Source organism: Ailuropoda melanoleuca, chromosome 17 (assembly GCF_002007445.2).
Source record: "Ailuropoda melanoleuca isolate Jingjing chromosome 17, ASM200744v2, whole genome shotgun sequence".
NCBI lineage: Eukaryota > Metazoa > Chordata > Mammalia > Carnivora > Ursidae > Ailuropoda > Ailuropoda melanoleuca.
The window spans coordinates 10,769,975-10,796,960 of record NC_048234.1 but is presented as its reverse complement, the minus strand read 5'-3'; the positions used below and the strand labels follow the sequence as shown (position 1 = coordinate 10,796,960).

The window sequence follows — 26,986 nt, the reverse complement described above, 5'->3', positions numbered from 1 at the left end:
GAGCCCCATGTCGGGCTCCACCCTCATCGGGGACTCTGCTTGAGATTCTTGATTCTCTCCTTCTCCCTCTACCCCTCCCCCCATCACATGCTCGCTTGCTCTCTCTCCCCCCCAAATAAATAAATAAATCTTTAAAAAAAAAAAAAAACCCAAAACTGGGATTGGCAAAGTCAAATTTGGCACAATGAACTTGACAAAATGACAGTGCCAGTGGGATGCCATACGGTGATCTTCATTTAAAAATGGCTCCCAATGTGCAAATGGGATCCAGTGGGCAAACAGGGTCTCTGCTCTGTGTGCCTACTGAGCTCCAGCCAGGACTTATTACTAGTGCCACTCTTCTGTTCCAGCATAAAAAAAAAAAAAAAGCTCTTTTTCTTAACAAATAGTCTCCCATCTTGTAACAAATAAGTTGGTAAATACTCCTCCATGATTTGAATTTTGGGGCACCCCAGACCAAATTTCTAAATGCAAACACGTGCTATTTCAACATCCACGTAACAATGTTTCTTATATAATATTTCCCACAAATATAAATAAACACTGGGCAAACAATAATTGCATTCCAGATCAAGTTCTGCCACTAACTTGCCCTGTGACTTTGAGAAAAAGGGTCTTCGTTTTCTCATCTGCAAAATGGGAAAATCAGACTAGATCCCGAATCTGGCTATCCATCAGCATCACCTGGGGTTATCTTCTAAAAATAGGAACTCCTGGGTCATACCTCAAACGTGCTGAATCAGAACCTCTTAGGGTGGAGAGCTGGAAACCTATTTTTAACAAGCTCCCCGCTGGTTCTTACGCAGACAGCCCAGCAGGAGCCTGCACAGCAATGCTCAGGAACCACTGACCTAGATGTGTTCCGCTCTCTTGCAGCCCTAACATCCCACGGACTTTCCTCTACTGTCAAGTTATCCTCTCAGCGGTTGCTTGTGGATACACATACATTACTTTTCTTTACAGAGTAAGAAAATTAAATGAAAACTAAAAGAGTACCACAGCTGGCCACAGGCTTATCACTCGACTGACCGAATGTTTTCAGTTCTGTTCAATGTAAGATTTTGCCATCCTCTCATTTTCAGTGAAGAGCAATGAAAAACTATTATTCACTGAATAGTAACCTGGCTGTGCAGATCTGCACAATATGATACACCCATACGTAGGTATCTAAGACCCTTTACAATATATTCCCTTCAGTTTCATCTCCCTCTTATATTCCCTACGCAAGTTTTACTTACCCTAACTCAAATTTCCTGAAAGTGCCACATTCCCCTAAGTTTCTCTGACTTTGCTTGTGCCAATGCTTCTGCCTAGAATGTTCTTTCCTGCCTTCTCTGGCTAGCAAAATTCAATTCATTATTCAGTATCCAATTCAAATCTTTCTTCTGTGAAACCCTTCCTGAACTCCACCACCGTCATCCTTCTTGCCACACACAAACCTCCCGTTCCCCCCACAGAATCGTTTGTTCTAAGAATCCTAAAACTTTATACACACCATATGAAAAGCAGCTTTTATGCTACTCCTGTGAGCTCCTTGACAGCAGAGACTGGATTTGTTCATCTTTATTTTCGAAATACATATCAAATACTCAACATTCACCAAATGCTGAATACATCAATAAAACTCACTTGTCATATAAAATCATGGCATCGTTCTGTGCCTCCTGTCCATCATACTGGCCCTTTTTGGCAGCAAGCTGAGACTGGAAGTTATCTGCTGCCAACCAGAACTGTAAGATATTCACTGCATCCTCTTTTTCCATGTACTAGGAAGGAAAAATATAAAAGAAGAAAAAAAAGAATATAAACAGATTTCTCTAGCCATCTCTAGTCCATAAGCCCAACCATTAAAAATACAGGACATACACAAAAAACAAAAACAAAAAAACAGATCCACTTGTTCAGTTCATGCCAGTCAGCAACTCACAGGTGCTTTTGAGACTGAAAAGTTGAAAACCATTCTCGTAGGGGATAAAAACCCAAAAAAACTAACAACACCCCACACCACACTGCTGGATACAAACTTAAGTGAACTGGAATAAGATTCACAGTAAAGATGATTAGTGGTCCTTCAGTGGCTAACATACGAAAAGTACACTAACCAGACCAAATCTTTCATACCTGATCATTGCCATCACTCCATGCAGCTACAGTAACCCGAACAAATGCGGACTTACACTTACGGCAAAGAGAGGGCGTGAGAAAGCACATCACCCGAGAGCTCTATTCTTGGGAGAGGCAGAGTGCAAGTGTGTATCTAAGTTAATGCTTTGTGAGCCTGGAAATCCTCTCTGCTTAACAGTCATTTGCTTTGCAACAAAAGAATTTCATTTGCGAAACCTAACAAATACTTATACTAAACCTGTGTGCCTCAAAGACATTAATCTATTCATTGCTTAAATCCTATCAAGGGGCTAAAGTAAAAGCGATGATAGTACGAAAAAATACTCCTTTTCTTCCTCTCTACTGAAGTCTGGTCTGCAAATATGTGTGCACTGGAATCAAGTATCAAATCTGTGGTTTTAAAACAGCTCCAAGATAATTAAAAATATGCATTCTCTTATAAGCAGAAGTTTCAGTTTTTCAAAATTAGAGTTATTTTATACTGGTTTTTCACATTCTCTTTAACCTAATATGCCATTAAAGTACTCTTGCCATTAGGTGTACAACTTAACATAATAAAATTATTTCATTCCAATTCATCTTTCGGAAATGGTTTGGCTCTTCCATGTTATTTTGTACAGAGGGGGCCCCAGCATTTCTAGTTTAGAGGCTGGAATGCTCTAACAGAGTGTGAAAGGAAATGCAGACTTTACCTCAGAGAAATAAAAGAGGGCTGACTCACAGAAGAGAATGTCAGCCAGGTAAACAGTTCCACTGGTCAGCACTTCAATCTGGTATTTACAGAAATGGTGACTTCGCAGAAACTCACTAAAGTGCCTGCACATGGACAAAAAGGGAAAATTTGAGGGAACGACCAAGGAAAGAGCTTAACTGGGAAAAATATACTCTTTCCATTCTGTGCCTATCGTATCTTAAAAGCCTAGGTCAACACTACCTCCCTTCCCATGGTGTCGTTCCTGGTTCCTACACCTGGAAGTAATCTCTCCCACCTCTTAGAAACGTTTAACTTCCCTCTGCTATGTGACACATGCCACCTCATATTACACGTAACCAAAGAACATACCCTATTTCTCTTAACAGGCTGTAACTTCCTTCAAAGCAGGTATTGTATCTGACTATGCCCTGCACAGAGCACCCTTTTCATAAATACTAAATGAATTAATATGTAGATTTTTTTCCTTAGGGGCAGGCAGCAGCAATTAATCTAAAAAAAAAAAAAACAACAAAAACCTCTGGAGGCAGTTTCAACAAATCTATGTGAATTTAGTAATACAGCATCCATTAAGCTTAAAGCGTGCACTAACAAATTAGGATATCTACCTGAACGCATGCATTGCTTAAATAAATAAATTCTAATAGTCACACTGTAGTTACAATCACCCCCAAATGACTTCAGAATTTTAAAGAACTCTTTAACTTAGGAAATATTAACATTAAAAACAAACGTGTTTTAAGAGTTCACATAATTTATATTTAAAAGACACCATGAACCAAGGTAGTCTTAGATATGCCTGTAAGATCCTGTAAGCATTCAAAATACTTAAGTCCTCAAAAATAGTTTGCTTGTAGTTGAGTGAACCCAAATCCCCAAACCCAAAATGTGAGTGTACGAAAATTAACTTACTCTTGCTCCATTGCACTGAAGACTACGGACTGTGCCAAGACAAAACAGTTGGGATCCACCTGTCCATCTTCTCCACAAATCTTTGCTGTAAAAGAAATGGTAAATAAATTTCCACTAAATCCAAACTGTACACCTTTGTGAACCAAAGTAGGAAATAACTGTAGAGACATATAAATCAGCAAGTTTTAAATGAAGCTAAAAAAAAAAATACAGGTAAACATATAATCTTGAGGTAGGAAAGGTCTTTCTAAGCATATATATAAAAGTAGAAATCAACAGATCTAACAACATAAACTTAATTTCTGTACATTAACACAGCCCCAAAACAAAATTAAAAAGGCAAACTGGGGGGAAAAATTTGCAGTACGAATGACAGCTTACCCTGTATGTGATAGATCATTATCATTCATATATCAAGAGCTCCTACAAACTAGTAAGAAATGTCCCCAAAGAAAAATGAGCAAAGGACATGAAAAGATAGTTTGCAAAAGAACAAACACAGGGGTGCCCAGCTGGCACAGTCAGAAGAGGATGAGCCCCATGCTGGGTATAGAGATTACTAAAAAAAATTAAACTTAAAAAAAAAAAAGAATAAATATAAAATGGCCAATATGAAAAGATATACACACTCACTAGGAATCAAATCAATATAACCACAAGTTAGACTAAGAAGGCACCCTACCTTTCGTCTAGTAAACTGGCACAAAATTGTTTTAACAATGCACATGTTTCATTGTTTAACACCACACTGCCTTGCTTGAGCAAGGGCACAGGAAAACTGACAGTAGTGTTAGTGAGAATATACTGGTATATCCTTCTCTGGAGAAGCTTTAAAAATAAATACGCCTGGGTGGCACAGCGGTTAAGCGTCTGCCTTCAGCTCAGGGCGTGATTCCGGCGTTATGGGATCGAGCCCCACATCAGGCTCCTCCGCTATGAGCCTGCTTCTTCCTCTCCCACTCCCCCTGCTTGTGTTCCCTCTCTCTCTGGCTGTCTCTATCTCTGTCGAATAAACAAAATCTTAAAATAAATAAATAAATAAATAAATAAATACGCCCAGGGCACCTGGGTGGCCCAGTTGGTTAAGCATCTGCCTTCAGCTCAGGTCATGATCTCAGAGTCCTGGAATCGAGTGCCGCATTGGGCTCCTTACTCCCTGCTCAGCAGGGAGCCTGCTTCTCCCTCTCCTTCTGCCCTTTCCCCTGCTTGTGCTTTCTGGCTCTATTAAAAAAATAAAATAAAATAAACAAATAAACATGCCCTTTCAATCAGCAATTCTAACACTGCAACCAAAAGAGTTACGGATTTGTAAAAAGGTTTATCTGTAAAAAAGCTTATCAAAATGTTATTTGGCAGAAACATGAAATGTGCTAAAATTAGGAATTACCTTAGTAAACAGCAGCAAATCAGTAATCTGTTTAGCCAGCTATTAAATATAGCTGGAAAAAACAATTCACCCGTGATGGCTGGTTTCACTTTAAGTTCATGACCTTAGTAGGACCTTAATGAAACCCAAGGATCATACTACAGTTTCCTGGTTCATTTACTCTCATACTCTGCCAGACATCAGACAACACAACTTCTCTCTCTTTGAACACCTTAACCTCTTCTACTCTCTCTGCTGATGACTTTGCTTCCTACTTCATTAAGAAAACAGAAGCAATCTGGGACACCTGGGAGGCTCAGTCGGTTAAGTGTCTGCCTTCAGCTCAGGTCATGATCCCACGGTCCTGGGAGTGAGTCCCACATCGGGGTCCCTGCTCAGTGGGGAGCCTACTTCTCCCTCTGCCTGCTGCTCCCCCTGCTTGTGCTGTTTCTGACAAGCAAATAATATCTTAAAAAAAAAAAAGAAAGAAAATAGAAGCAATCAAAAAATATTCCCACAACTTCCTACCACATCTACCAACTTACCTGCACCTCTATGCTTTGTACTCTGCATTTGAGCACGGGATCCCACACAGGATCCCAGTCTCTTTTGCCTCAAGATTTCTTTCTTACAGAAACCGTCCCCTCTGCCTCCGGCATCAATTTTTCCTTTGCCGCTGCCTCATACTCACCAGCTATATAGTCTGTATGCTATACACGTACACTTGTTTGTATGCTATACCTTCTAGGCTCACGACACGTCACCACAAAAACAAAACAAAACCCACTGTCCCTTGATTTAACATCCCCTTCCAGCTCATTTTTAGAGCAAAATGCCTCAGGAGAGTTGCTCATACTTGCTGTCTCCACTCCGCCTCCCATTCTAAGACTCCTCTAGTTAAGTTTTTGTCTCCAGTGGTCCACTCAAATTAAGAGAACTGATGGGCCAGCTGTCCACAAGGCTGGCAAGTCCATTCCATTCCTAGTATTCATCTTAACCTCTCAGCTGGATTTAACACACCTCTGATCACTCCCTGACTCCCAGGAACACTTTTTCACTTGGCTTCCAGAAACAACGACTCTCCTGAGACATAGTTGATAGAGCAGAGCCAACTTTACGGGCTGTTACTTCTGAGTCTCCTTTGCTGGTTCTCCCTCACCTACCAAACTTGCGAATGTTGGGCTTGCCCCAGGATAATCCTTAGGCCTCTACTCCCCATACTCACTCCGAGGATAATGTTATCTATGGCTCTGAACCCATCTATTTGCTGATGACTTCCAAACGTATCTCCAACCCAGGCCTCTCATCAATTCCTAGCACAGACAGCCAACTGCATACTTGACCTTCACCACTTGGGTGTCTAAAAACCCAAACTCCTGATTTTTCCCATAAGCCACTACCCCTACAATCTTCTTCATCTTATAAATGGCAACTTCATTCTCCCAGTTATTCAGATTTTCAAAAAAATGAAGTCATGCTTGATTCCTTTTTCCCCATCACACCACTCGCTTTCAAACCATCAGCAAATTCTAACACCTGTCCCTTCAAAATGTTTTTTAAATTCCACCACTTCAAGGATTTGCAGAAGATGAAGGAGGCAGTGGAAGCATAGCTTTTGGGTTATTCTGAATCCCATGTAAAAAGGAAGTAATTAAACAGCAACACCAGAAACCCAAGGATAACATTTACAACAAAACTAGGCAGATGGGATACACAGAAACAGCTCAAGGGCAGACTTCTTCCAACTGTAACATATTTGAAGTACAGCTGTATTACAATATTCCAAGTGAAAGAGAAGAATATGGGGTAGGATTCAGAAGACTGAGGCTCAGAGAAAAAATGACTGGTCTAAAAACATATAGGTAATTAACATTTTAACTTTCTCCCTTAATCACTAAATGTTCTCAACTTATACTTCCAAAGATTTTTTTCCCCTCATGGGATTATATCATTAATTTGATAAGGTTTAAGAAAAGGAAAAAAAGAAATGAAGTGATATTTCATTTTTAAATGTAATTTATTTGGCTCAAAAATCCCCCCTTTCTCCCCTACCACAGACAGTTTGGTTATTCACTGGTACAAACGAATCCCCAAAGGAATCACTAGCCAACCAAATCCTCAAATAGCCAAATTCTAATCAGTTAGGACACCCTAGCTGTATAATTATATAGGAAATGTTGGTCCAGAGAAGCCTGGAAGATGGTAGCAACAAATTCCTACATAAAAACAGAGGAACTACATAGAAAAGCCAAAATCCAATGACAACATTTGCAACAAAACTGGGTGAAAACCCAAAATACAAGCAAATGGGGACAACCAACCAACAGCCACAAGACCTATATGTTATAGGCATCTGTGTGGGAGAAAGAAAAAGGAAACAATGGGGCCAGCATCTGATGGGCCCCCAAACAGCCAACAGTTGTTCCCTGGAAAGTAGGGTGGGCCAATTTAAGAACCACAGCTCAGACAGGAAAGGGTTTTAATATCTCCAATGATGAGCGAGTGCAAAGTATCTATGGTAAAGATTTAAAGAGCCCCACACTGGGAAGAATCTGCTAGGAGTAGAATAACATGCTGTATTTCATAAATCAAAAATACAAAGTCTCTGTAATTAAAATACAAAACTCAGTATTAGGACTTGATGGGAATATAATAAATACTTATTTAATGAACAAACAAACCACTATCATCTGTGATTACAGGTGCACCTAAGGTCCTTCTGATACAACACAGTAAAGACTAGATTTTTAAATTATTTTTCTTATTATTTTATTATTTTTATTATTTTTTATTATTTTATTACAGAGAAATAGATTTACATAACACAGTACGCACATATGTACATGAATTTATGATGAAAGCAATGTCCTGAAATGATGTTTGTTTGCCCTTATTACTGAGCACTTTGATTTTTCTATTCTAGTCTTTTTTTTTTTTTTTTGGCAAGAACATGAGGTCGTAAGAGGAGACTGGTCTGAATTTACAGTTTGAAAAACACTGCCAAATAGCATACTAGTAAATGTGTAGGGGTCTATTTTCAAATCCTGACTCTGCCGTGTCTGAGTTCTGTTACTCTGGGCAAATTATTTACCCTCTTTGTGCTTCCAATTCCTCTTTTATAAAATAATTGTATTTACGCTACAAGGTTCCTTAGAAGATTAGAGTTTATCCATGGAAGTGCCTATACAATGCTGGCTGGGACACAGTGAGTACCCAAGAAATGCGTGCTACTATTGTTTTCTTGCTGCTGTTGTTATCTGAGTCAAAGTCTAAGAATTTGGGTCCAACGTATAAGGGAGAGAAATTTTAAGTGAGATACAGTTGATATAACAAAGTGCTCTGAAAACAGACTAGGAAGGGATATGCTGAATTCCATGTTCATAAAAAATTCTCTAGCTAATAACCAAAACCACGCATCATCATCATCATTTTTTTTTTAAAGATTTTATTTATTTATTCGACAGAGATAGAGACAGCCAGCGAGAGAGGGAACACAAGCAGGGGGAGTGGGAGAGGAAGAAGCAGGCTCATAGCGGAGGAGCCTGATGTGGGTCTCGATCCCATCACACTAGGATCACGCCTTGAGCCGAAGGCAGATGCTTAACCGCTGTGCCACCCAGGCGCCCCCATCATTATTTTTGCCATAGCTTCAGCCACTGCTTACCTATGATGTCATTTCTCATTGCTTCTGTAATTGGTATTGGTTTAGCAGCATCTGGAGATATATATTTGGTAAAAGTATTCACTGCATCTTGTTCTATACCTGCAAGGGAAGAAGGGGACAACTTTAAAATTCAAAGAGCAACTTGGATGAGTAATGGACTAGAATCATGAACAGCAGGGCCCTTTACAGTACGACCAAGCACACACACACACAAATACATGTACATGTATTACAAATATAAATAACAATATATTTAGGACAAAACAAGCCCCCAGCATGTTACGTTTCACTGTTTGGTTTGTTGAACGGAGTTCTGTGTGAATTCCCCCCTCCACTCCCCATCTAAACTAATGAGCTTTGTAACAGCAATTACTTCTGCGTGTTCTCTTTCCATGTCTCTTCTTCCAAAGCCTCAACTCAAGGGACTTGCACAGCAATGTAACCAACAGCAGGACCTCAAAAACTATTTATAAATCTACACTTAAAATATTTTACAAAATGATTTCATATTCATGAATATATCTGTTGAACTTTCAGCAACCTCAGAAGGTTAAAACAATGAATCTCAATCTTCTTAGTCTCAGGACTTCTTTGCAATCCTAAGTTATCGAGGAACCTAAAGAGCTTGTGTTAATGGGAGTTTTATCTATAGATATTAAGGTATTAGAAATAAAAAACAAGAAAAATTATTGACTCAGTTAAAATTAACAATATTAAATCTTTCATAAGTCAACAAAAAAACATTTTTCATGGAAAAAAACTATTTTCTGAACTGAAAAGAATTAGTGAGAAGAGGGCATTATTTTACATTTTTGCAACACTCTGTCTTGATAGGAAACTCCTATATTTTCGTATCTGCATTGGCATTCAATCAGCTGTGCCATTTTGTGTTGGCTGAAGTATATTTTGATATAGTGATATAATAATAAGTGTGTATGTATATTATATATATATATATAAAAAATACACAAACACACACACAGTCTTCATCCTTGTTCCTGGCAGACAGCTTCTAAAACCCCAGAATTTCCTAAGTGGGAGGGGTGAGAGAAGTATATTTTGTTATTCATAATAAGCCCCTTTCACCATAGGGAAGTTTATGGTAATGAGGTGACCTGCAGAATGGGGCTGGTTGCCAGAGGAACCGACCCTGTGATTACAGCCCCTGTGATTACAGCATCGGAACTTTCAGCCCCACTCCCCACTCCCCAGGGAGGGTGGAAGGGCTGGGGATCATCAAGTTAATCACCAATGGCCAATAATTTAACCAATCATGCCCACGTTATAGAACCATAAAACCCTTGAATGAAATGGTGCAGAGAGCTTGGGGGAATGCATCCAAGTACTGGAAGGGTGGCACACCCCAACCCCACAAAGACTGGGCTCCTGCACTTAGGATCCTTCTTGACCTTGCCCTCTGCACTTCTTCACTTGGTGGTTCATCTGCATGTTTTATAATAAACCAGTAAAGTGTTTCCCTAGGTTCTGTGAGCTATTATAAAAGATCATGGAACATGAGAAGAGGTTGTGGAAACCCCAGATTTATAGTTGGTTGGCCAGAAGTACTGGTGATAACTTGAGACTTGCAGCTGGCATCTGAAGTGGGGGGCAATCTTGTGGGACTGAGCCCTTAACCTGTGAGGTCTGCACTAACTCTGGGTAGTTAGTGCCAGAATGAATTAAACTGTAGAACCCCGTGCCAGAATGAATTAAACTGCAGAACCCCAAGTTACCACCCACAGAGAATTGGAGAATTGCTTGGTGTGGAAAACCCACACATCAGAAGTACTGTGAATGGAGAAATGGTTTTCTTTTATCTATATTAAGAAAATCTGGCTTCAAACACACAGAGATGGGAAAAGGAGTATTTTAACACCTTTTTGAAATCACTGTGAATATATTCTTCTTTGATGCTACACCAAAACTTCACAAGTGGTAGTTTCTTAAAGGTTAGTCAGAATATGGAAGTGCAAACCAGATCAGTGAACTTGTCTGTTACATTAAAATCCAGTAGTCTATCTCCCGTGGTAAGTAGATCTTTTTACTCATGATTTTATGACATTATATATTTTTGAATATTTTGGAAAATTTTGGCTCACTGACTTACGCAGACCTTTCAAATGTTGATACACTGCATCATATAATGTAAAAAAAAAAAAAAAGAAATCACATCATTAATATCACCAAACACCTCATCAGAACATTCTTTAAAGCTGTCAAAGCACAGGGTGGTGAATACCAAGTTTCCCAAAATTCTAATTTTCACTTGAAAAGCTTACATTTCACCAAGGGCAACAAATACTCTCAGCTGTTTTCCTTGAAATGACAAGTTCACTTTATTCATTTCCAGGAAAACACATGGCAAATATCCAAGTCTGTGTAACCACAGTCACTCTTTGGAGTAAAAATGGTATTCCATTTAAAAAGCAGCTAATTGAGAGGCTCCTGGATGGCTCATTCAGTTGAGTGTCTGACTCCTGGTTTCAGCTCAGGTCATGAACTCAGCGTCATGAGATCAAAACCCGTGTCTGACTCTGTGCACAGCATGGAATCTGCTTCAGATTCTCTCTCCCTCTCTCTCCTGCTTACTTCCTCTTCTCTCAAATAAATAAATAAAATCTTAAAAAAAAAGCAGCTAACTAAGCTCACAAAAGCAGTCAAATATACATGTACTTCTTAAAACAAGTCGTATACTTGAGTATGCAGAAGTGCTCTGCATACTTCCCATTTCATCACACATATTGAAAAACCATATACCCATGCTATGATGAACACTGGGTGTTGTAGGGAAGTGTTGACCACTATACTGTATGTCTGAAAATAATATTACATTGTATGTTAACTAACTGGACTTTAAATTAAAAAATTACAAATTAGGGGCGCCTGGGTGGCACAGCGGTTAAGCGTCTGCCTTCGGCTCAGGGCGTGATCCCGGCGTTATGGGATCGAGCCCCCACATCAGGCTCCTCTGCTATGAGCCTGCTTCTTCCTCTCCCACTCCCCCTGCTTGTGTTCCCTCTCTCGCTGGCCTATCTCTGTCAAATAAATAAATAAAATCTTTAAAAAAAAAAAAAAAAAATTACAAATTAAAAAATTATATATTTTTATCTTAAAAAAAAAACCACAAAAAAACCCACCCATATACCCAGGGGTTTAGATTTAAAAAAATTAACTATCTACTTTCCCCAAGACATCTTTTTTTTTTTTTTTAAAGATTTTATTTATTTATTTGACAGAGACAGCCAGCGAGAGAGGGAACACAAGCAGGGGCAGTGGAAGAGGAAGAAGCAGGCTCTTAGCCGAGGAACCTGATGTGGGGCTCGATCCCAGAATGCTGGGATCACGCCCTGAGCCGAAGGCAGACGCTTTAAGGACTGCACCACCCAGGTGCCCCTCCCCAAGACATCTTTAAGTAAAACTGGCACTTAGTTTTACCGTAAGTATTTGCAGCACAAAATGACTATTAGTACAATTTGGCCGAGTGCCACCAGTGCCTTTGTCCCATCATTACAAATGTCAACATAGTGCAAAAGACAAATACCATCTCAGAATTATCATGGAACCAGTTTTGACTAAATGGACCGTGTTGAAAAAAATCTCTAGGGGCCCTCTAAGGATTTGCAAACCATACTTTGTGAACCCCTGGGTTTAGAACAGATTGTTTTTTTTAAAAGAATAGATTACTATTCTCATTTTTACAGAAAAAAGCCCTTATGCACAAAAAACTAAAATGATCTATTTGAGTTAAGAAAGTGCTGGGTGGGCCAGGAAGAAGCAAAAACATAGTTTTTATATGTGAGTGAAGTTGTTATTAGCTTAAAAATAGATTGCTATAAGATCTTTTACTAGGTCCCACGGTGACTATAATGAAAATACCTATAGAAGATATGCAAAAGAATGAAAAAGAAATCAAAGCATGTCACTACGTAAAAACAAGGAACACTGAGGAAGACAGCAAGAGAGGAAAAGAATGAAGAAGACCTAAAAGCCACTCAGAAAAACAATGAACAAGATGGCAACAGTAAATCCTACCCTATCAATAATTACTTTAAATGTAAATGGATTAAATTCCCCAAAAGACACACAGAGGCTGAATGTATTTTTTTTTTTAAAAACAATCAAGATCCCACTACATGCTGTTTATAAGAGACTCAATTTAGATTTAAGGACACATATAGGTTTAAAGTGAAGGAATGGAAAAAGATATTCCATGTAAATAGTAACAAAAAGAGAGCAGGGGGAAGGGGACTAGATTTGTATCAGACAAAACAGACTTTAAGGCAAAAACTGTCACAAGAGAAAATGATAAAAGAGTCAATCCACCAAGAAGGTATAGGAATTTATAAATATATATGTACCCAACATCAGAGCATCTAAATATATAAAGCAACCACTGACAGAAGCAAAGGAAGAAATAAACAGCAATACAATAATAGGAGACTTCAATATCTCATTTTCAATAATGAACATAGAACATCCAGACAGAAAATCTGGAAGGAAAGATGACTCAAACACCACCACAGACCAAATGGACTGAACAGACATATACAGAACATTCCACCCTAGAGCAGCAGAATAGAATATACATTCTTCTCAACACATTCAGATCATTCTCTAGGACAGATCACATGTTAGGTCACAAAACAGGTCTTAAATTTAAGAAGAGAAGAAATCATACCAAGTATTTTTCCCAACCACAATGGAATAAACCCAGAAATCAAAAGCAAAAAGAAAACTAGAAAATTCAGAAATAGGTGGAAATTAAATAAACTCTTGAACAACCATGAGCTGAAAAAGAAATCGAAAAGGAAATTTAAAAAATATCTTGAGACAAATGAAAACACAATATACCAAAATTTTATGGGATGCAGTAAAACCAGGATTAAGGGGGCATTTTATAGCCATAAACACTTATAATAAGAAAGTAGAAAGATCCCAAAGAACCAGCTTTACACAAGAAACTAGAAATAACAAAGCACAAAGTTAGAAGGAATAACAATTAGAGCAGAAATAAATGAAATACAGAATAGAAAAACAATGGAAAAAATCAATGAAAAAGTTGGTTTTTCAAGATCAATAAAACTGACGAACTTCCAGCTACACTAAAATACAGACAACTCAAATAAAATAAAAAATGAAAGGAGATATTAGAACTGATGCCACAGAGCTAAAAGTATCATGACACTTATATTAACAAAATATGCCGACAAAGTAGATATACGCCAACAACTTAGAAGAAATAAATTCCTAGAAACATACAACCTACTAAGACTGAATAATCAAGAAGCAGAGAAATTGAACACATCTATGATTTGTAAGGAGACTGATTCAGTAATCAAAAACCCTTCCAACAAAGAAAAGCCCAGGAACAGATGGCTTCACTGGTGAATTCTACCAAACATTTAAAGAAGAATTAACAATAATCCTTCTCAAACTCTTCCCAAAAAAAATAAAAAAGAAGGAACATTTCCAAACTCATTTTATAAGGCAGGCATTACCCTAATACCAAAGCTAGACAAAGACACTACAAGAAAACTACAGAACAATATCCCTGATGAACATAGATTTAAAAATCCTTAACAAAATACTAGCAAACAGAATTCAACAGTACATTAAAAGCATCACACACTATGACCGAGTGGAATTCACCCCTGGAGTGTAAGGATAGTCCAACACATGAAAATCAATTTTAGTGATACACCACACCAACTCAACAGATGCAGAAAAAGCACTTGACAAAATTCAACAGTTTTTCATTATTTAAAACTCTCAACACACTAGGAACAAAAGGAAATTACTTCAACATAATAAAGCCTACATATGGAACTCACAGCTAACATCCTACTCAATTGTGAAAAACTGTGAGCTTCTCCTCTAATATTAGGAACACGGCAAGGATGCCCACTTTTAACCCCTCTATTCAACACAGTACTAGAAGTCTAGCCAAGGCTCTTAGGATGGCGTGGGAGAAGTATCCAAATTGGAACGGAAGAAGTTACATTATCTCTGTTTGCAGATGACTTTATCATATACGTAGAAAACACCGACGACTCCACAAAAAACTGATAGATGAATTCAGAGTTACAGGATACGAAATCAGCTTTCAAAAATTAGCTACATTTCTATACACTAGCAATGAACTATCCTATCCAAAAAGGAAATTAAGCAAGCAATCCCATTTACAATAGCATCGTGAAAAATAAAATACTTAGCAATAAACGTAACCAGGGAGGTGAAAGATTTGTACACTTAGAATTGTAACACACTGCTGAAAGAATTCAAAGAGGGCACAAATGAATGAAAAACATCCTGTGTTTGTGGAAGGGAAGACTTAATATTGTTAAGATGTCACTTCCCAAAGCGATCTACAGACGCAACACAGCCCCATCAAAATCTCAGGGTTTATTTATTTATTTTTTTTACAGAAATAGAAAAAAATAATCCTAAAATTTATAAGGAACCACAAAGAACCTGAATAGCCAAAACAACCTTGAGAAAGAAGAACAAAGCCTGAGCACACTTCCTGATTTCAAAATATATTATAAAGCTATAATAATGAAAACAGTATCGTACTGATATACATACCAAAAGAACAGAACCACAATGAGATATTATTCCATACCCATTAGGATGACCGTTACCAAAAAAAATTAGCAAGTATTAGTAAGATGTGGAGAAATCGGAGCCCTCTCTACACTGTCGGTGGGAATACAAAATGGTGTGACTACTGTGGAAAACAGTATGGAGACGCCTCAAAAAATTAAAAATAGAACTCGTATCATCCAGTAATGCCACTTCTGGGTATTTATATTAAAAAAAATTGAAATCAGGATCTTCAAGAGATATTTGTACTCCCATTTCACTGCAGCTTTATTCGCAATTGCCAAATGTCCATGGATAGAGACATGTATAAACAAAATGTGGTATATACATACAGAGGAATATTGTTCAGCCATATAAAGAAGGAAATCCTGCCATACGTGACAACATAAATGAACCTCGAGTACATTATGCTAAACAAAACAAGCTAGTCACAGAAGGAAAATACTGCAGGATTCCACTTATATGTGCTATCTAATACAGTCAAACTCATAGAAGCAGAAAACAGAATAGTAGCAGTTAGGGGAAGAAGGAAGAAATAAAGAGCCACTGTTAACAAGTATAAAGTTTTAGCTACCCAAGATGAGTAAGTTGTAGAGCCCTGCTATGCAACATTGTATGTATAGTTAACAATACTATAGTGTACACTTAAAAATTTGTTAAGAAGGTAGAATTCATGTATCTTTTCTTACCACAAAAAAAAAGGAAAGAAAAGAAAAAGAAGAAGAAAGAATTCAAAGAAAAAAAGGGAAAGTGCCGGAGTTAGGACAAAAGCTCAGGTATGACATCAGTACCAGTACTGCCTCTAATATACAGAGCTATAAAAAGATATGTTTTGGGGAAGATAAATTGTGCTTGTTTGTGAATTAATCCTCTCTATAACCAGGGCCTTGATGAAAGGTATCAACTGTGAAGATATGGGGGGACTGTTTTGCCTTTAACCAGATATAACATAATCCAAGCTAATTCCACTCTCTCAACAAACATTTATTGTATCGCCACTATGAACAAATTGTTAATCAGAACAAAGACACTAGTTTTGCTGAAAATGTCTGTCAAAAAGCCTAAAAATCAGAACTTGGGTTGTTTCTCAGTTCTTGCTTTTCCACCATTAAAAACAGCTGCCAATCCCAGACAAATGCTGTAAGAAGTTGTACAGACACTAATGCACATTTATTTTCAGGCGATTAAACTCATTGAAAGAAGTTTTGACATCTTTAAATAAAATATTAACTATATTTCATTCAGAAATACTGAATGTGGTTACACCCTTCTTTTGGATCAGGAGAATTCAGTTTTCATTTAAGAATAAAAGGGCATCGGGGCTCCTGGGTGGCTCAGTCAGTTAAGTGTCTGCCATCTGCTCAGGTCATGATCCCAGAGTCCTGGGATGGAGCCCCACATCGGGCTCCCTGCTCAGTGGGGAGTCTGCTTCTCTCTCTGACCCTCCCTCCTCTTGTGCTCTCTCTCAAATAAATAAAATCTTAAGAAAAAAAAAAGAATAAAAGGACATTAACATATTTTAAACATTTTAATACATTAATAAATGAAACAGTTTTAACTCAATTAATACTGGGCTAAGATAAGTGCTTTGGTCCAATTTCTAAAATACTCTTTTAATAAAAGAACAAAGGAACATAGAAATGCTTAAAATATCTGCTTTGTTTTTTAAAAACATACCTTTTAGGAACCCATGAGGCCAGGTTACTGGAAATAAAGGACTTCCCTTCGATTATCTGAGTGATGCTCAAAACTCCATTTACTCATTTTAGTATTTCACTAAAGAAGTTTTAAAATTTTTAAATGGCTAGGACTTTTCTTTTAACTGAAACTAATCCTTAACCACAACAAACCCCAAAACACAAAATACCAACCAACTCCATGAGATGATATAAATTCTTGAGAACTTTACCAAGACTTTTGTGTAACCAAGATACAAGAGTATTTCATTAAAATGGATATATTTTAATCACTGATTTTAAAGACAAAGCTGTGATTAACAGATTTAAACATGAACAATAAAGTACAAAAGATAAAAATTTAAATAAAGATATTCTTGGAGCCCCTGGGTGGCTCAGTCGGTCAAGGGTCCAACTATTGATTTTTGGCTCAGGGTCATGAGATCAATCCCTGTTTCAGGCTCTGTGCTCAGTGGGAAGTCTGCTTGAGATTCTCTCTCTTCCTCTCCCTTTACCTTCCCCATCCCCGCCACGTGCTCATGTTCTCTTTCTCTAAAAAGAATAAATAAATCTTTAAAAAAAAAAAAAGAAGGAAAAAGAAATTCTTCAGACTATAAACTTCATGCAATGGACGAAATTTTCCTGAATGCCCAGCCTGTGAATATTTCATTTATTTCTGCGTCCTTGGTGTCCAGTACGGTACCTGGGCACATTTAACACATTTTTCCCCTATTATTTTAAATTAACAGCATCTTTATGAAAAAATTTGAGGTCAGAAGTCCTTTTTAGTCAGAGGGAAGAGGTCTTGTGATAAAAATGGCTTAAAGCAGAGAAGAAAATCAAGGGATGTGGGCTCTAGCACAAGGAACATGCAAGCCTAGTCCTAAAAGACTCTGCATTAGTCACTCAAAGTGGTTATTAAGGAGACTGACTGTGTATCAGCAAAATGAAAAATTAACACATTTATCAACATCAGCTCAGAAGAATGTATTTTTTAAACCTCCAACTCTTTGCATAAAGATACTAAAACCAACTTAGTATCTATTTAAATGGAAGTACAAAATACCAGTATAACCTAAAGAAGTTACTCAGAAGAAATTACACATCAACTCAGTTCTTAATCTCAATCTTTAGTTACAAAAGCAATAGGCCATTACAAATTCCTTTTTCTGTAAAAGGAGTTATAAGGACATATTAGAAACCCTAGGCCACCTGGGAGTGATATAGAAAATAGAAAAAGAAGGTTTTTACAAGGAAGAGTTTCCACTCTATGAAAAATGAGAGCTGGAACCAGAAAGAGGAGAGTAAGCATTTTTATGCTCTGGAAAAGTTCTAAATACGAATATAAGAGGTGCTAACACATGGCTACCTTCTGTAGCTCAAGAGGTTTTAATACAATGAAAATAATAATAATAGGGACCACAGAGGCAGTGTGTTAAACCACTATCTTCCTAAAGTATTTGCTTTTAAGGGGAAAATAGAAAATCCATATTTTGCGACTTGATTTGACATCCTAAGGAGTAGGTCAAGATGAAATAAGCACACTCCGCCTTATCTCTCCCACAGAATTCAACTAAAAGCGCTGGACAAATTTATCTGAGGACCTCGAAAAGTAAATGGTAGCAGGCAGATATAAAAAGAAAACCAGAACTGGAAGTACTACCATACCAGAGGCAAGTTTCCCACTTTCTGTTCCTCCAGAATCCCCTAGCCTGGTCTCAAAAGCCGACACTGCACACAAGAGGCACAAAGGAAAAGTTCCAGAGAAGCCCTCTATTTCTGGTCTAAGGAGCAGGAAGGAGATGCCTATGGATAACGGAGAGTGAGGGAAATCTCCTGGGCTTTTCTGTTTTATCCCTTTCACGCTAGTCTTGGTCCCCCTCAAATACCCGGCTAGCAATGGGGGCAATGGCAGCAGCACTCAGGTGGGCTCCGAAAGCTCCCAAATCCCTGTTCTTTCACAGAGAAACTGTAGTCCCAATAGGAAGAGGAGAATCCCTATTTCTTTTATCCTCTGTCTTCTTGCTGCTTGGCCACAGAGGCTGACATAGTCATGCAAAGTAAAGCCCCAACTTTTTAGTCAAACAACCAGGAAGGTGGGATCCCCGAGGCGCCAGAAGCTGCTAGGGAGACTGCAGAAAGGGAGGCTCGTGAAAAGCTTATCAAGTTGTGTGTGTGCTCCTGGGCTCACACATGAGCTGGGCGTGCATGGACTTGACTGTAAGAGCATACCAAACGGTCTGAGAACTAAACTATGACCTTTCCAGATTCGATACTAGTAGGCATATATACAAGTAAAATCCAAAAAATGAATGGACTCTGGAACCACATCCTACAGAATGCTAGTTACAACTTGAAGCCTGAACCTGACCAGATGAATTTCTTGCTAAAGCAAAAACTCAGCATTTTCTACAGGATTTAAACATAACCTAGAATTACAGAAGTTGAACTGCCCATAATACAATCCAAAATTAACTGCCATTCAAAACTTCAGAAAATCCCATTATCTCACAAGGGAAAAGACAAGCAAGATGAAACAGATGTTAGAATTATAGAACAAAATTATTTTTGCTGTTGTTTTTTAAGAAGCTATTATAGGGGTGCCTGGGTGGCTCAGTCAGTTAGGCGTCCAGCCCTTAATTTCAGCTCAGGTCATGATCTCAGGGAAGTGGGACTGACCCCTCATCAGGTCCTGTGCTGAGCGTGGAGCCTGCTTGAGAGTCTCTTTCTCCCTCTCCCTCTGTCCCTCCCCTTCCCCCACTTGCATGCTCATATACACTCTCAATCTCTCTTTAGAAAACAACAACAACAAAAAAGGTATTATAACCATGTCCCAAGAAGGTCAAGTACTCTTGAGACAAATGGAAAGACTGCCTCCACAGAGAAACAGAAGATTTAAAAAAAAAAGAAACAAATGGAAACTTTAAAATAAAAAAAAATAATAACCCAAACTTAAATTCACTGGAAAGCCTCAAAGCATGATGAAATGACATAGGAAAGAATCAGAGATAATAGGACTAGAAATTTTCCAAGCTGAATAGGAAAAAAAAAAATTACAGAGCCTCAGGGACCTGCAGGACAATGACAAAGATACAACATATGGGTCGGTAAAGTCCCAGAAAAAAAAGAATGAGGGGCGCCTGGGTGGCACAGCGGTTAAGCGTCTGCCTTCGGCTCAGGGCGTGATCCCGGCGTTCTGGGGNAAACTCACCCCCAAAACAGCAAAAACCAAACTTTTAAACTCAAGAAGCTCAGTGAACCTCAAGTAGGGAGAAATTCAAAGAAATCCATACCCAAACACTGCAACACCAAATTATCGAACATTTAAAGACAGGGAAAATATCTCAAAAGCAACTATAAAAAAAGATGTTAAATATAGAGTAATAATGATTCCAAGACTAGAGATTTCTATCAGAAACCATGGAGGCCAGAGGCAGTGAAACACCACTTTCAAAATGGTTAAAAGAAAAAAAAAGAAAGAAAGAAAGAAAAAAGAAAGAAAAAAGAAAAAGAACTATCATCCTAGAACTATCTAGCAAGCAAAAATTACTTCAAAATAAGGAAATTCTCAGATGGAAAATAAGTGAGAAAATTTTCCGACAGCAGACTTGCTCTAAAAGAAACGCTAAAGGGATTCTTGAGACACCAGTAAAATGATAACAGAAATAATAACTGAACTTCAGGAATGAAGGAACAGCAACAGATATAGCAAATATCTGGTTTAAACGTAATCAACAATTTCTCTTAAGTTCTTTAAATTGCGTACAACAGTTGAAAGCCAAAGTCCTAGGAGTGGATGATGGGGTTTTCAACAAAAGTAGATGACAAACTACACCACTTGAGTGGGAAGGAAAAGGTACCTAGGTGGTGTGCTCTATATACCACTTAACGTGATAAAATGCTAATTTTAAGTAGACCCTGTAGGTAAGTGTATTGTAATCCCTAGAGAAACCACTAAAAACCTATACACAGAGATATAATCAAGAACTCATAGGGGTGCCTGGGTGGCTCAGTCAGTTGGGTATTTGCCTTTGGCTCAGGTCATGATCTCAGGGTCCTGGGATGGAGCCACGTCAGGCTCCCAGCTCAGCAGGGAGTCTGCTTCTTCCTCTCCCTCTGCTCCTCCCCCACAGCTTGTGCTCTCTCTCTCTCTCTCTCAAATAAATAAAAATCTTCTTAAAAAATTCATAAATTCTTAAGGAAAGAAAAAAAAATCAAACAATCCAAAGAAAAAAGTGAATAGAAAATCAAAGGATGGGAAATGAAATAAAGAAAAAAATAAAATGGGAGACCTAAATCCAAACACATTAATAATTACACTTAATATCATTACATACATTATATTAACCAGTAGGAGTAATTATATTTATATAATACAATGTAAGTAATCATGTAATTAACTACACTTAATACAAATAACTACACTGAAACTTACTCTGAAATAAATCTATTAACAAAAAACCAGAGTGACAGAATGGATTAAAAAAAAAATGACCTAACTACATGCTACCAAAGAAAATGGAAGGAAATTCTCTTTAAAAATGATAAAGGCAAAGGAAAAGGATAAAGGCAAAGGATAAAGGAAAATCACTTTAAAAATGATAAAGGCAAGTCAAAAGTAAAGGGATAGAAAAAGATATACCATGTAAACACCAATCAGATTAAACTGAAGTGGCTATATAAATCAGACAGCAGATTATTTCTGACTTAGAACAAGTGAGTTACAACAAAGAAGAACATTACATAATGATAAAAGATTTGATTCACCAAGAAGAGATAATGACCCTAAATATGTACACACCTAACAACAGAGCCTCAAAATACATGCAAAAATGGATACAACTTAAAATATAATTGGAAAAATCCACAATTATGGTTGGAGACTTCAACACTCCTCTCTCAGTAATGGATATAAAAAGCATACAAAGTAACAGCAAGGATACAGAAAAACTGAACAGGATGATCAACCAACTCAATCTAATTGACATTTATAGAAAACTATAGAACAGCAGAATATACATTCTTTTCATTGTATGTGAGATACTCACCAAGACAAACCACACCCTAGGCCACTTAAAAATTTTAACAAATTTAAAAGAACTGGAATCACTCAAAGTGTGTTTTTTATTCAAAGTATGTTTTCTGACCATAATATAATTAAATGAGAAATCAATAACAGAAAGATAACAGGGCAAAAATTCTCCATACACCTGAAAATTAAGCATTTCTAAATGATCCTGGGCAAAAGAGTAAGATGCAAGGGAAATCAGACATTTACTTTTTGCTCAAAGTATCAGAATTTGCAGGGTGTAGCTAAAACAGTGATTAGAAGGAAATTTGTAGCATTACATGCTCATCTTTAAAAAAGAATGATCACAAATAAGCAATCTAAGTTTCTACCTTAAGAAATGAGAAAGAAAGTAAAATAAATTCAAAGCAAGCAGGAGGAAAGAAGTAACACAATAGCAGAGGATCCATAAAAAGAAAGGAAAAAAAGATAAAAACCAACTTAATAATAATAATAATAATAAACTGGTTCTCTGAAAAAGACAGATTAAACCCCTATATATACTGAAAAAGAAAAAAGATGACACAATTATCAACATCAGGAATGAAAAGAGGTATCACTACAAACTCAAGATTAAAAAGACAGGGCATGCTAGGTAATTCCATGCCCAGAAATTCAACAATTCAATGAAATTAACAATTCCTTGAAAAGCACTAACTACTAACGTTCACTCAAGAAAAAATAGATAACCTGAATAGTCCCATGCCTATTAAAGAACTTGAATTCATAGTCTGAAATATTCTGAAAACAAAACAAACAAATCCAGGCCCCTGCAAATTCTACCAAACATTTAAAGAAGAAATAACAATTCTACGTGATCTCTTCCAGAAAACAGAAGAGGTGGGAAAACTTTCCAACACGTATTTGGGAGCCAACATTACACTGGTACCAAAACCAGACAAAAACTACCGACCAAATACATCATGAACACAAATGCAAAAATGCTCAACAAAATTTAGAAAATTAAATCTAGCAACATATAAAAAGAATAATACACCACAACCAAATGGGGCTTACCCTTGAAATGCAAGCTTATTCAAACTCTTAAAAGTTAATCAGTATGATACATCATATTAACGGGAAAAAAAAAGGAAAACCATATGGTCATATCAAACAACACGGAAAAAAAAACATGACAAAATTCAACATCATTCATGAGTCAAACAACTCTCAGGAAACCATTAAGAGAAGCAAACTTCATCAACCTGACGAAGGGCATTGACAAAAAAAAAAAAACCCCATGGCTAACCTCATTCTTAAAAAGAGTGAAAGATTGCTTTCCCTCCAAGATCAAGAACAAGACAAGAATATTCATTCTCACCACTCCTAGCCAACATGATATAAGAAGTCCTAGCTAGGATAAGAGGGCGAGGGGAAAAAAAAAAAGATTGGAAAGGAAGAAATAACACCGTCCCTATTCTCAAACATTAACGTCTATGTAGAAAATTTCAAGCAATCTACAGAAAAGCTGCTAGAATAAGTGAGTTTCATAAGGTCACAGAATAGAAGGTTAACATATAAAAGTCAATCGTATTTCCAAATACTGGCAATTAAAAAATCAGAAACAAAAATTTTTAAAAATACCACTCACGTTGGATCAAAAAGAAATACTTGGATATAAGTTTAACAAAACAAATGAAGGATCTGTATGCTGAAAACTACACAATGCTGATGAAATCAAAGACTTAAGTAAATAAAAAGACATACCATGTCCATGGATTTTAAGACCTGATACAGTTAAGAGGTAAATTCTTCCCAAACTGATCTATGGATTGAATGCAATTCCAATAAAAATTCCAGCAGGATTTTCTTGTAGACATAGACAAGATTATGCTAAAAAATATATGAAGAAAAAAAAAACTAGAATAGATAAAACAATTTGGGGAAAACAAAGAACTTGGAGGACTCATACTATCCAATTTTAAGACTTACTGTAAAGCTACAGTAATCAAGACAGTGGGTATTAGTGAAGGAATAAACACATATATCAATGGAACAGAACAGAGAGTCCATAAACAGACCTACACAAATATGGCTAAGGTACAAAGGAAACTCCATACAGTCAGAACAGTCTTATCAATTAGTGGTGTTGCAACAACTGGGTATTCATACGCAAAAATAAAAACCAATACAAAAAAAACTTGACCTAACCCTACATCTTACACAATATTAACTCAAAATAGACCATATATCTAAATATGTAGTATAAAACCATAATACTTTTAGAAGAACACACAGGAGAAAATCTTCATGAACTTAAATAAGGCAAAGAATTCTTAGGATATGATTCCAAAAGCATAATCTGTAAAAGAAAAAAGTTGGTAAATTAAATTTAATCAAAAAAGTCCTCTTGTTCTGTGAAAGACACTATTAAGAGAATGAAAAGCCACGCTATAAACTAGGAGAAAACATTTGCAAATCACATAGCCAATAAAGGTTTTATACCTAGAACGCAAAAAGAACTCTCAAAACTCAACAATAATAAAACAGACAATCCAATAAAGCATGGGACTATGTTGCTGATGAAAATGCAAAATGGTACAGCCACTCTACAAAACAGTCTGGCAGTTTCTTACCATTTTAAACACACACCACAGAATCCAGCAAACTTATCACTAGGTATTTACCCTAGAGAAATAAAAACTTTTGTCCGCACAAAAACCTGTACACAAATGTTTATAGCAGCTTTATTCATCATCAACAGGTGGAAACAATCCATATGTCACTCAGCAGGTGAATGGATGGCACATCCAAACAATAGAATATTACTTAGTAATTACAAGCAATGAACTACCAACAGAATATGGATAAATTTCAAGCTATTATGCTGAGTGCAAGAAGCCAGTCTCAGAGGCTACATATTATATAAATTCACTTGTATGGCAGTCCAGAAAAGGCTAAACTATAGACTCAGAGAACAGATCGGAGGTTGCCAAGTGCTGGGATAGAGGAGGGTTTAACTACAAAGGTAACAGAACTGTTATTATCCTCACAGTGATAACAGTTACAGGAATCTACGCGAGTGTTAAAATTCATGCAAGTATACATCAAAAAAGGTCAAATCTACTGCATAAAAAATTTAAAACTAAAGAAAACTGAAAAAACTAGTACTCTTTTAATGATTCCACTATTTCTATTTTTTACTGAAATAAACTATCACCAAAACAAAAAACTTCCAAAAACAACATGTATTACAATGAAAGAAACACACTTCCATTTCCAGAAACAGGCTAGACTAGATGTTCAGAGAAATTCTTCCCAACACTGAATTCTCCCAAAATGCTTTTAATAGTATATCCGAGTTTGTGGTAAAGTAAGGGAAATAGTGAGAGGCAGAAAAAAGGACATGCAGTTCCGTTATCTGAAACCTTTGGGGCCAGTAATATTTCAGAATTCACAATCTGGGTTTTTTTGGTTGTTGTTTTTACAGAGGGAATGCACTATGTGTATATACGCCATGTTAAGGTTCTAGCAGCATGTGGAACAACACCACATACTCAAACACATTTACATTTCTACAGTAAGTTCATACCAGTTCAGGTCAAGTTTTGTTCATTTAAAAAATACCTTGTGAGAGTCAAAGCTTTCTGGGTTTCTCAACTGCAGATAAAGAAATCGTGGCCCTGCAGGAGCCAGTGCAAATCAAGATGGGCCAAGTTCGAGACAGGCAGGGCAGGCACCCGGGAAAACCAGCATGCCAAAAGACTTGAAGTATGCACTTTCAAGGGCAATTGCCCAAGGCCCAAACAGGGTAGAAGATTAGACCAAAATCATGCCAAAGACCCTAAGAGTGTGCCTGAAAAACCCAAGACAAAAATGTATTTTAAGTGGTACCAGGAAGGTAGTGAAGCTGCCCAGATGCATGGCAAAATACTCTGGGATAACCCAGGGTAATATTTATTTTCTTCTAGAATAACTCAATTTAAACAGCATTCTCGAAGAATGCCCACAGAAAAAAAATCCAAAAACCTATGTTCACAGACAGCCAAAAACTACTAAAATCACAAGCTACCAAGAGTGTGAATCTTAAGAAATAAATGCTGAATCAGATCCATAAAACCTACAGATATTTGAATATATATTTAATAAAGTTAAAGAAATAAAAAATGGGCTCAAAACTGGGATGAAGGGATAAAGGAACAAGAAATGAAAAACTGACCAAGCAAATCTGAATTAAAAAAAAAAATCTAGAAATACAAAGTTCAGTAACTTTTAGATAAAAATAACATTTTAAATAATTGATTCAACAGCAAAATTAGACCCATCCTAAGAGACAATAACTAAAACACATATCTGAAGAAACCACCATCAACGTGAAAAAGCTATATACTACATGATTTCAGCTCTAGGACATTCTGGAAAAGGGAAAACTATGCAGATAGTAAAAAGATTAGTGGCTGTCAGGGATTAGCAGGTAGGAAGAGATGAAAAGGCAGAGTATGGATAGTTTTTAGGGCAGTGAAAATACTCTAACACCATAACCATGGACAGATGTCATTGTACATTTGTCCAAAGCCATAGAATGCACATCAAATGTTAACTCTAATGTAAACTATGGCTTGTGGGTGACTATAATGTGTCCAGGTAGGTTCATCAATTGCAACAAATGTCCCCGCTCTGGTGGGGAATGTGGATGATGGCGTTGGCAAGCCTATACATGTGTGGGGCCCAAGGGTATATGAAAAATCACTTACCCTGCCTCAATTTTGCTGCGAACCTTAAACTGCCCTGAAAAGGGGCACCTGGGTGGCTCAGTAAGTTAAGCATCTGCCTTGGGCTCAGGTCATGATCTCAGGGTCCTGGAATTGAGCCCCACACATAGGGTTCCCTGCTCAGCCAGGAGCCTGCTTCTCCCTTTCCT

General features: G+C 37.3%; 1 protein-coding gene across 5 annotated transcripts in view; it reads right to left on the bottom strand.

Annotated features, from left to right (window-relative positions):
* The window catches only part of AKAP10 (A-kinase anchoring protein 10), an 86,860-nt gene that overhangs the window by 38,809 nt on the left and 21,065 nt on the right, over positions 1 to 26,986 (bottom strand). For all 5 annotated transcript variants that reach the window (XR_004621832.1, XR_004621833.1, XM_011227025.2 and 2 more), the window contains 4 exons: positions 8,779 to 8,877; positions 3,749 to 3,833; positions 2,817 to 2,940; positions 1,630 to 1,766 (listed from right to left, as the gene is read on the bottom strand). Coding sequence is in view for 3 of the 5 variants with exons in the window: in XM_011227025.2 (XP_011225327.2) it covers positions 1,630 to 1,766; positions 2,817 to 2,940; positions 3,749 to 3,833; positions 8,779 to 8,877 (445 nt within the window). In the remaining 2 variants the exon portion in view is untranslated. The remainder of the gene's footprint in view (positions 1 to 1,629; positions 1,767 to 2,816; positions 2,941 to 3,748; positions 3,834 to 8,778; positions 8,878 to 26,986) is intronic.